The 12250-nt window shown below is 43.4% G+C and overlaps 1 protein-coding gene across 1 annotated transcript in view; it reads right to left on the bottom strand.

The window, feature by feature from the left end:
* ppp2r2ba (protein phosphatase 2, regulatory subunit B, beta a) overlaps positions 1 to 12207 on the bottom strand; it is a gene marked incomplete at both ends in the record, with an annotated part of 36169 nt that extends 23962 nt beyond the window's left edge. The window contains one exon of the mRNA XM_079167702.1: positions 12076 to 12207. Within this exon, the coding sequence (XP_079023828.1) occupies positions 12076 to 12154 (79 nt within the window). The remainder of the gene's footprint in view (positions 1 to 12075) is intronic.
* Positions 12208 to 12250: the final 43 nt, after the last annotated feature.

The following is a 12250-nucleotide window of genomic DNA, read 5'->3' as shown; positions in this document are numbered from 1 at the left end:
ATGAAGTATACAGATGTGTAGTATAAAGTAAGTCCCGTTATGTATCTATGCGTTGTATGGTACAGCATACATACACATAGAGTAAATGAAATTGAGCGTACTGACATGAACCTCCCTTCAGCTTTAAAAGAGCTGATCTTAGAGCACCACCATCTGGCAAAATGGAAGATTACATGTTTAAACCTGGGTAATATGATCAACGTTCTGTGTCTGGTGCATGAAAAACATGCGTTAACCTTGGCCAAGAGGTAGCTGTCAGCCTGTCAAACTTACAGAACTACTCACAAGCTGTCATGGTTCCTGTCTTTGTTGGGGTTAGATTCAAATGACATTTTAGGCGTATTTGGAAAACTCCAGGGAATAAATCAATCAAATCAAAAGCAAGGCAACGTATAGAACTGCAAAAACACTGGACTTTTGATGCAGATACCAATGTGGATGTGCAATAGTAAGAGCTTGGGAACCCCTGTTACATGTCTTTGCACTTCTCTCTCTAAAACCTGAAAGGGCTACCACTGTACGTATCTGATTCATCTGAGATAAACAAATATCAGCTGTAATATAGTATCTGCTTTCTGTTTTTTGGTCGGACTCTCATGGAATGTCCCCAAAAATAAACCATTCTGTGTGTGTGTGTGTGTGTGTGTGTGTGTGTGTGTGTGTGTGTGTGTGTCAGGACAAGGCTCAGTTCACATTTCAATCAATGCATCAACAGTTTTTTCTGCATCCCGAGACAATCTTTAGCTATTATATCATACATGAAGGACCACCAGAGGAGGATGCGGAAGGTTGTTATTTATGTATGCGGGAACAAGCTGTGCATGTGTCCTTAGTGAGCATTGTAGATGTGCTCTCCCTGCATGTGATGTGACAGCATCAATATGGGGATCCATATTTTGTCCACCCCTGGCCTAAGACACCGAGCAGAACTAATTACACCGGCAACAACCTGCCAGATGAGGGCCTGCAGGAGAGCTCTGAGCTGAGCAATCAATGGGAAGTGGAGATGTGGGAGCAGCCCCGCAATCCGAGTATTCCACGCAGACGTATGACGTGGTACACGTGGGCACAAGAGCGAGCAGATGAACACATGTACATTTCCGAGGGGAGTGGTGCTAAGGAGGCGCCCATCTCCTCAGACGGACGAGCCAGTGAAGCAGCCATAAAAAAAAACGAGGAGCGAGGCGGGGAGTCGCGCTGGGAGTTGTGCTCCACAGACACGCTTCATCATACAGTGAGCCAGCAGACAGAGGAGATGTTTCTTCATGAAACAGCCATTTCCACCATGCCAAGCTTCTCCCTGGTGCAATTCCAGCTCCTGGAACCGCACCACGGCGCTTCACACCGAGAGCTTTTTCATCAGACAAATCACAAATGAACCACTTTTTTTTTTCCTATTGTTGCCTAGTCATCGTTATCCATCCCTATCTGAATGTGAAATAGAACAATTAGATAGACTGAATTCTGATGTCACACACACACACACACACACACACACACACACACATGCACACACACACACATGCACAGACACACAGGAATCTCACAGTGAATGGTTTAAGTTTGGGGTAAACAGTAAACATCCCCTGTGCCAGGACAGCTTGGCCTAGCTGCACACCATCAATACTAATGACATCAGGATACAAAGTATCACTATGGAAACCTGGAGGCTCTGGCCCTGACCCACACACCTCTCTGTACTACCGGAAAGCTAAGGGGGGGGGGGGGTCAAACTGGGGGTGAAGAAAAAGAGAGTGAAGGTAAGAAAAATCTAAAAGAACGAGGGCAAGGAAGGAAGTTGTGAATGAGAATCAGAAAGATGGAGAGGGGGAAGAGAGGGGGGAGCCAAAATGTCAGGGAGAGGAAGAGAGTGTGCGGGGTGCATTGGATGCGGGGTTCAGAAGCATTTCGCTGGTCGATGCTGGTTAGGAGCCAGAGCCGAGTGCTTCGTATGAAAACAGGCAGAGCACTGTGCCGCAGCCAAGCCTGAGATTCAACTCTGCCGGAAAAGAGCTCCTTTCCCCCCCAAATCTGCACTCTCATCTTCTCCCCTCCCCCCGCATCCATCACCCCATCCATCACGCTCTCTATTCTACCGCCTGACTGCCTCTCTTAGACTCAGCAACACTTTCAAACAGGCCAGATGGGCTCAATGAAATTCACCTAAATGTTTGCAGCCGTCTAAATCTCCGTAGTGACACTGCTGTCCTGAGCTGCTTTATTTCTGAGTACAGTTTTTACAAAACCATCTTAGCACAACGTCACTTTGAGCAGGCCTGGTATGAGGCAATGTGTAGGTCATTACAAACCATAGGGAAAAAAAAACATAATGCTTCTCATGATAGATTGGCCTGGTCAAGCCAAGCCGTGTCCCCCAAAAACATCTACTGTAAGTAATTTCCGAGCATTAAATTGGCTGCTGGTGGGAAACCTAATTTACGCTCAGTGTTGTACTTTGTCACACACCAGGCCTCCAAACACATTTCATGCTATTGGGTCACAGAGCCATTTGGATCAATGGCAGCTAATCACTGAGAGCCAAGGTTGAGAACAAACTGAACAAATTATTTTTATATAACAGAATGGGATCAAAGCTCTTCGTACCGCCTCATTTTGAAGTTACAATGAGACTACATCTGTTAGAGGTAATTTAATGCCAGGTTATTGTTGTACGGAGTAACCGTATTTTATCAGCCTTCAGTATCCAATCATAATTTAGCTGCACAAAATCATGGCACTCTAAAATCATAATTATTTTTGTAACGTTTGACTTTTTATTTGAATGGCTGTTTAATGTTGATGGATAACTATCCTTAGTCCGGATGATAGCTGTAGCTCTCTATGTATTTCAACAATTGCGCCCAGACTAAGATCACACATTGTTGATCCAAAGTATTTATTAGACTTATTAGATTTCATTTGTGATCGAAAGTGACAAAAATCTGCAATCCTCTGACTGAAATTAGCAGAAGGAGTCTCTGTCTCTGGAGCCTGTCTGTGAATATGTTGAGTACTGATCCCACAGTCTCATTCAGTCACGTCTGCATAATCCCTCTGGAGAAGAGGGAGACGCTGTTGTTTACAGTATCATTGGTGGGATTTAAAACCTGGTTAAATTCCACTGAGACAAAGCTGGTCAACGGGGCTCCTTGCCAAATCAATTTGCTTAATTCAATTCAGTTGTTATGTTTGCGAGCCGCACACCTAGCCTTGATGTTTTTTATCATCACAGCTTGTAAAATTCACGTGTGAATTGTGTACAAAATGAAACTTTGAGGCATGGGCCTGGATTCTAAACAATGAAGACCATGCCTTTCATTCTATGGAAATATGAACATTAAATTGGATAAGTTTAGTATCAGTTATAAGGAAACATTTTTGAGTGGCTGCAGTACATACATGGTGGTGTTGTTGTGAGGAGCAGGTCTGCAGGGGGGAGCTGTCTGAGGGGGAGCATGAAGTGGGAGGAGCGCGGCTTGATCACAGCCTTTATACACAGGATTGAGTTCAGGTGTGAGAGCTTTGCACTACCTGCAGCAGGACCAAACACTTGTTTGTCTGAGTGAGAATGTGAGTTTCCTTGCTTTTAGGCCTATTTGTGTTTGCGGTACCTTGATGCTTGAGTTACTTCTTTTAAGTCAGAATGATTGTACATTGTGTTAATTCTTGTCAGTTATAGGCTGGCAAGATATTTGCTCCCTATGTATTACATGTAGAGTCTCATTGTAGCTGACCGCACATCCATAGTGATAATCACAGTACCTGGTAATCAGACTACCCCTCCTACAGTCCTGATTGTGGAATATTCTACAAGTAGTATACCAAAAGTAAAATATTGCAGACAAAACATTCAAAAGAAATTTCTTCAGCCACACTAGTGGCTCTGTGAGGCTGTAGAGTGGTGCTTTGATTTAAATACAACATGCTCAAAATGATAATGCTAACATGCCGTTTTGTTTGTATGATCACCATCGTAGTTAGCATGTCAACATTTGTTAATTAGCAGTACAGCTAAAGATGACTGTAGTCAGCTTTATAGGCATTTGGGCATAAACCAAAGTAGTGGACACAATGTAATTTGAATCGATGATGGATGGCATAGAGAAGTCAGGGAATCAACACATTTATTACAATTCATTCTGGTGGGACCATGAATGTCTGTACCATATTTCATAGCAATACATCAAATAGTTGAGATATTTTAGTCTGGACCAGAGGAGTCTCTTGTTTAAAGAATCTACATTGTCAAGTCACGTATGATTGTTTGCATACTGTATAGCTTGAATATATCTGGATTAGAGTTCATGATTAAAACTATTTCTTACAAAAAATAGTAGATAAAAATGGAAGCTTGGTAAAAGAGATGTCGTGTAACATGTGGCGATGTGAAACTCTATGGGCACCACTTCCTGAATCTTACAGGGAGTTTACCGTCTATTATACTGTTTTTGGCCTAGTTGATGACTCATCAGGTTCACACAGGGGAACTTCACCAGCTTCCTTTCCTGCATAAGAATACCGACTGAAAATAAGGTGAGGCTCGCAGTTTGAATCAGTATAAATGTGCTGCAGGTAGATGCTGTTTATCACAAATTGTGGCTAAAACTGGAGACGCGCATCAATATAAAAAGACGAGACAGACAGAGACACGGTTTGCTGATTTATGACTCATCATGTGGCATCCATCCATTCAGAGTTTTATACTGTGTGTGCGCACACAGGGTTAAGGGGTGTCAGAGACAGACTGGTACTTCATGTACTGCTGCTGCCTCGTACAGTAGCATTAGGCTACATTATTTATCCAGTGCCATTACTTGTGTGTGAAACACCATTCAGGCAGAACAGTAAAAGCCTTCATCACAGTGTGGCCTGAGGAGTGATGTAGCATCTCTAGTCTCTCACACGCCAATGTACTCTGCCCACGGTGCTGATGACAAATCAGAAAACACAACAAACACCTCACAAACGGCTTTCTATGTATAGCCATCTTTGCTCCAGACTGTTTTGGTTTGATCCCTGCTCCGTATCGACCGTATTACTCAGGTTATTCTGTGCAAACAGGGCTGTGATGACTCTGCAACAACGGACAGCTATTTTCAGAGGGATATTGAAAAACTATGCTGGGAAACTATAAAAGGGCACCTAAAGCGAGACCTAATTGGATCACTGCCAACGCCCCTGTGGACATGGTTGGGTTTCTACAGGCAGCTGAGCTACACCCCCCAGCAAATCTGTTTCTCCACTCTCCTGAAAGCACATGACATGCTATACTTCAATGCGCTACTCTTGTGCTTGATCAGGAACATCCTGCATCATGTTCCCAACTTAAGTTTTACATCTGGGACCTGACCAGTACAACCACAGTTCTCACTGATTCCGGGAAGAGTTACTAATTCATTCTCACACCCAAAAAGCGTTGTGGACTTCCTCAATGCCTCCTTCTGTCTTCAGCTTCTATCTTCCATGGAATATGGACAAATGTTATTGAGCAAGGGATCGCAACCTTTTTAGCTCTATAGGCATGGGGGCTGTGTAGTTGGCCTATCATAACTCTCTTATTGGTTCTTATCAGTAATTAAAGATCAACGCCATCTTGTAATCCATTTATTTTCCTCCTAAACACAAAGAGCTACTCCTCAATCTTTCCACTTCCACAAAGTCAAAGTATGCTGGATCATTCTGTATAAATGCTCTATCAGCGCACATGAGGATCTAAATACAGTGGCAATACATACAGATTAAGTCAAATCGGCCTAACGTTACAACATTTGTTTTAATCTTTCTATTACATTATTTCAAATATGTAAAGTTGCTGTAACACTTTGTTTTATTATCTCCAGCATCATTTGTTCTTTTCCACTGTATATCCTCTCTGCTGCTGCTGCACAAACTCATTAAAGTTTCATCCAAGCTATAGTCTGTTCTTTGAAATTCACACAACTTAAAAAGGCTGAGATACAAATGAAAAAAAGCCTTTTATGCATGTGTCACCTGTGTATGCAGAGCACTTGTTATACCTCAGACTGTGTTAGTCTAATTCTCATCAATTAGGTTTTATATGAAAAGCAAAATAAGAATAGAGATCAACATAAAAGCGCAGAGTGCTCAAACCATTGTTGCCTCTAAACTAATAGGTTGGTTCAACACATCTATGAATTCATCACATTGAAATAATATTCTGTCAGTTGCTCTATATTCCATTGCTATATTATTATTTTTTTAGAGGCGATTAATACAAGATGCAGTTCAGGATTTAATGAAAGGCTTTTATTGCACCAGTGCAAACCTGTCTCACTCGTCCCATCAGGATCCTTTATGAAAACCACAGAGACAGATGGGCGGAGAGTGAGAGTGAGAGAGAGAGAGAGAGGAAGCCCATCCTGATCTATATATATATATATACCCCAATCCCAATAGTAGTGTCTGTCTCTGTGCTGCAGCCTGCCAGCACGAGCATAGGCCCAGTCCGGCTCGATAAGGAGCCTCTTTGTCTGCCTCTATAGCTCCCAAAAGGAGTATAGTCGGTGGCGTATAACATAAGGGGCTCGAATACTGAGGCTTATCCGTTGAGTTACAGGCCACAGGTGAAACGTTGGCACTGGTGCTAACATATTGTGAAACGGTGATAAAGGAGTGAATGAGACCTGCGTCACTGTGCTGTAATGATACACTGCCTCCTGTGAGGCCGTAGGCGTGAAGGGAGTCTCAGTAATACTTTACTGATGCTTGTTTCCTTGCTTTCGCGTAGACTTACTGTGGAGACCTGGCAGGAAGTGTTTGATGGTAAAGTGAGACTGCGGATGAGTGCTGTGTGAGAAAGCAGCCGGGCTGTTATGGTGTTTTCGTCTCGCAGTGTAAGAGAACGTCCCCCGAGGCCCCAGATATCCAACTAGTGTCCATTTTCCCAAGCATACATCGGCTTTGATGTTGACGTCCTTCCTTAGAGTTGGCCATTTGTTTCCCTTCATTTAATTTCTGTATGAAAATGTTTGAGCAGCACAGAGGTATGTAATTCACCAATATGAACATTGTTGTTTGTGAAACTTGCATCATAATCACGTGGTAATACAGATGAATGAAGGGGAGTAGTCTAACTCCTGGGAATTATTCCCCTATGTCCTTAGTTTGACCGTAACCACACTAAACCCTACTTAGATTTAAAGAAGCTAGGCTATATCTAAACTCAACCACCTCTAACCGTATGTCTATACATAACCATGTCTAATCTTACACCTAACCATGTGACTAAACATGCCAGTTTGTTTGCATTCCTCTCCCTTTTGCCCCGATGTGGACTGGGCAATCCCCACGTCACTGCCCAACTCGCCCTGTTAGCCTCGGGAGTGTACACGCTGTATTGCAGACCATGCATCGCGAACGTCTGATGCAATACGCACGTAGTCGCCAAACCGCTGCTTTTCACAGACCAGTGAGAAGCTTCACCACCGGGGCATAGCAATTGCTAATGTCCAACCACACGAACAACCATGACAAACAGAAGGAGTCTGTTGATGCCCATACCAGCGTATTACACCTGCATTCTTTTTAGGATCACAAACATTTTATTAACGTTGTTTTGTTCCAATCTTATGACCACTGTGAGTAGAAAACATCACTTAAAGTGAACTGGACGGGTCACATCTGGCTGATAAATGATCTTTTTAGTCAGGTCAATACCGGCATCGATACCAGTCCGGTTTATTGGATTAGTGCTTCACTTAGTGAAAACATGACCATTATGGTAATTTAAAATGACATTCATTGATAATCTGACCAATTGGGGGCATCACAACAAGCTGTAAACACAATGCACATTATCATTTTATAAAGTTGATGTGGCATGGCAGCCCTGCGATAGATGCAATAGATAGTTGCTGGTCGGAAAACCAAAACAATTAACTGAAAGATGCTAAAGTCCCCCATAGAGCTCCGGGTGATGGAGTCATGTGATCATTCCTTGTGTGTTTGTCACTACAAAGGAAACCTTTTCATACTACACAGTTATTGATCTGTTAATATAAAATGATTGATTCATGCAGCTTTAAACTTTACTGCATTATGTGGCTTAGTTTATATGAAAGTATTTGCAGATCAACCTACGCGCCTCATGTGGCTCCTTGACATACTGTCGTATTATAACCCTTTTTCATCAATGCCAAAAGAAATACGTTTTTGAAATGTATAAATAAATATCAAAATACAAAAACAGAAACACATTTCTTATTTTGTTATTCTAATTTTTGAAAGGAACCCTTTTTTCTTCAGACTACACCACAAGCTCTGCAGCAGAAGTCCTGAGGCAAGTAGGCATGAAAGTGTCTTGCTCTAGGGCACTTCGGCAGAGCAGATGTTTGTCGTCACAGGAGCTTATGTATTCCACTTTAGCGAGGCAATCCACCAATCGTACACATCGAGTTAACTATTCAGCCTGTGAAAACAGTTGAATGATATCTACTGTGGCTCTGGAGACGCTTTCTAAAGTCTGAGGAAACGGCCCTAGTGATGTCATAGTAATGTCATCTCAGTGTTTTTTGGAGCTTGTCCCATACTAGAGATTAAAAGTCAGGATATCTCTGCCTGTGCTGCTTCGAGTTAATAATCCCTCTCTTGCAAATCCACCGATTTTAGGGAGTACAATACTACAACATCAAGAGCAGCCAACCCCTTTCAGGATATTCTATTTCTCAACGTTTTACTGTGCTTGTCAGGTTGGTAAAATATAAAGAGGAGGACCGGGTTGCACCGACAACTTCTCTCCCTCCCTCTCTCTGGTATACTTGTTTGCATCCTTTTGTTCGGTGTTCTCCCATCTTTCTGCCCTCTGCAGAGAAAAGCTGACCAAACTGAAACAGAACAGTCACGTGTACGAGTGTGTGGGTGTCTCATGTGCGTGTTGGTGGGGGTGTATGTAGGGTGTTTGTCCCCGGCGGCATGTGAGAACGGGACGACTACGAGGAGTGTGTTCTGAGCTGTGAAGTGGGTGACTGTCAGGATAACAACAACACAGCAGGATGTATGATAACGGCACACATACACACCAGCATGCGCTGCGTTCCTCACACAAAAAAACTCCTCAACTCAATGTCATGCTTTGACTAAATGCCGACAGAAATCCCCCTCAGGCGCTGCCATGACAAGCTCACTGCTCTTCTTATAAATAATACAGCCGGGTAAAACTGCAAAATGCAAAGACATACACACCGCAAGACAATTGCCGACGATGGCGCTTAATCAGGGACTTTCTTGTCACACATCTAATCTTAAATATTCACAACTCTGTTCTGCTTTTCCCTGTCACACTCAAACAAATGATGTATCGCAGAGTTTCCCTCAGACACTACAGGAACAAGACGGAGGAAGACGAGGAAGCTGAGGCAGGACTTGGCTGATTGATGGCAGCGTGAGATGTGGCGAGGTGTCAGTTGGGGACTCATATTTTTGTCCCCTGACAGCAGAAGGGAGACACACAAACACAATCACACCCATCAGAAACCTTTAAGACTTAATCCATCACACATGAACTGACAGATCGATGTGAAATGGGGGGAAAAGAGCAGAAAAAAAACACACTGGGACTCAAACTTACACAGGGACCCAACCACACACACACATATATAAAACACAAAGGCAGCAAAAAGCTGGCTGTGTGTCCCTCAGAGACTGGACCCAGGTGAATCTGACTGATACTGGCACACCGCTCTCAACAATGGTCCAGATAAACAAAGAGAACACACACACACGCAATATGGTCCAGTACGGGGCTTATATAATGTATTTTTCCACTAACATGGTAACTGCATACTCATCTTCCCTGGGGGGGATCTTGGCTCAGCTGGGCCGGACATGAATGCTGGGAAATATTGACGAAAGGAAGGGTGGGCCGCTTGAGAGGAAAAACAAGGGCTACAGCGGCCCACGGAGAAGCCTCCTCAAGGACCAGGAGGTCTTATGGAAAGACGAAGACCGGCAGCAAGGTCAAGGCAGGAAGTGCAACTACGAGCGTAAACAAACCGACATTTACTGGCTTCTACTTTTTCGTATTTTTTAACACAATCAGTAGATAACGTGCAGAGGAGATGGCCTCTGTTATTTTTACACATCATGTTTCCAAGGTCATCTGCTGTGTCACCACACCCCGCTGGCCTCCAGCGCATGAGATTCATCGTCTCTCACTCGCTTTCTTAGTTCAACTGTTTCACATTTCTCCACACAGAGAGCAAGGCGGGATCATGTATCACACTGTGGCGGAGCATTGCAGCTCCATGTTTACTGATCTATCACTTCCTCTATTATACCACTTCCTTATCTCAGGCAGAAGGAATGAGAGTCTGAGGAGAGAGCGAGGAGAGCGCGAGGAGAGAGCGAGGAGAGGAAGATTGTGTTTGCTGACCTCATGCTTATGACTTAGACGATCCTATCTCAACATTTGACATGGCAAAGAATCTTTTTGGCCACGTATATAAAAAGGGTGGTGTATTCATCGTTCAAATATCACATTTCAACAAAGCAGACGCAGCTGTTAACATGGGAAAATTTTTTAACAAGACATGAACAAAAAACGTAAAAAAAATCTTAACTCAAGATGCGCTTACTCACGTTTTCCAGAACTTTCAACCACATCTCAATTTTAGATTTTGCTACGATGATTACGCCATGTCATCATGACAATTTGTCACAAGTAACTCGAAAAACAAAGACCAGTTTCTTAAATGTATTACACTTTTGCTTCATGAATAAGTGTTTTGAGTGCATTGTCATTTTTTACACTTTGTTGGCTGAATCTCAAAATGTGTTAATCCCTGAAAAGTTTGCCTTTCCTTCTTTAGACCACAACCCCAAAATGTCCTCGTGATTGATACATAGCATTAACTCATGTAAAAGAAATCTTTCTATATTTATTTTCATAGTGTCGTTTAGAATGTATTTTCTCTTTTGCTGTAATTCCAAGTTCTGTGTAAAGCTCATGTTATCTTACGTACACTGAATTCAATATTTTGTCAATAAATAATCGTTCACTCTTAAACCTTGAGGCCTCAATTCCTACAAATCAAGAGCAATTTCATCATATTTTAAATGGCTAATTAATGTAAAATTGCTCAGGAGGATAGTGGAAGTGAGTGAGTGCATAAATTACTTCCACGTCTTCCTCCTGTTTACTAAATATATACAGTATATAGGTCAGCTCTACAGGCTGTGAAGGGCCTTGACTTTGGCCACCACATACTTTACTGTACACTATCTTCCCTCCTGTGCCAGAGGGGCTGAGGGGCAGAGCGTGCACAGGAAGGAGGGCAACCATGCAAAGCTAAATAATGCAGTGGCTCAGTCCCCACATTATGACCTAGTAAATGACTGGTTATACACACACTCAGACCCTCTTGGGCCCAGTCTGACAGCACAATCAGAAGGATGAATGGACCCGCTCTTATGAACTCATTTATTGCTGTCACGACGTTGGTCAGTTCAGAAAATTCAACATGCACTCATGTACATTTTCAGCACAATGACTGTGTATACACTGGGTGTATTTACATGGTAAGGCTTTTGGCATTTGGAGGAAATTCCCTCTGAACTGAGTGAATTGCAGATGAATTAAGTCTGATCCTGTCTCAGAAAGGCCTATTGCCACCCATGTTGCCGATAGGAGTTGGAAGCAAAGTGTGAAAGGGTGATACACTTGTCATGCAACTCCACAAACTGAGTGCCTCTGTTGGCGTGCTGCAGGCCTGTGTGTCGACAGCTCTGAGGAAAGCAAAATTAGTTAAACGAGGAGGGCTATTTGCCCCAGACGGACACACAATCACACAAATCCTCTCAGTCATTTGCATCTTTCTTTTCCTCACATCTACATTTGTGAATGGCTCCAACAACTTCGTGCACTGTGACAACATCTGCAGTGGGTTAGCAGCCCCACAGCTGGACAATCTAACTTCTGACAACACACAGGTAAAGGCCCGCTGTATGTGTCAGGGACGGAGGAGCAGCCTAAACATTCATGTCACACGCACAAAGTAAGCATTAACTCACAGCCCGTGGCAGCCCCCCCCCCCCCCCCCCTTCGGCGTCCCACCCTACCTTCGGTGTGGCAAGTGGAGGACAGGATGGTGCTCGGAGGGCGGAAGAGGTACGGGAGGTAACGGGAAAAACATTTCATCTTCTTTTCCGATGCTTGCCGACGGGTGAAGAGCGTTGCGTTGCGGGCTCCACATCCGCACTGCCGCCGCGACAGCAAGCCAGAGAGGAACCAAGG

The sequence above is a fragment of the Pholis gunnellus genome, assembly GCF_910591455.1.
Source record: "Pholis gunnellus genome assembly, chromosome: 10".
NCBI lineage: Eukaryota > Metazoa > Chordata > Actinopteri > Perciformes > Pholidae > Pholis > Pholis gunnellus.
The sequence above is the reverse complement of the archived record's forward strand: the minus strand, read 5'-3'. Positions and strand labels throughout refer to the sequence as shown.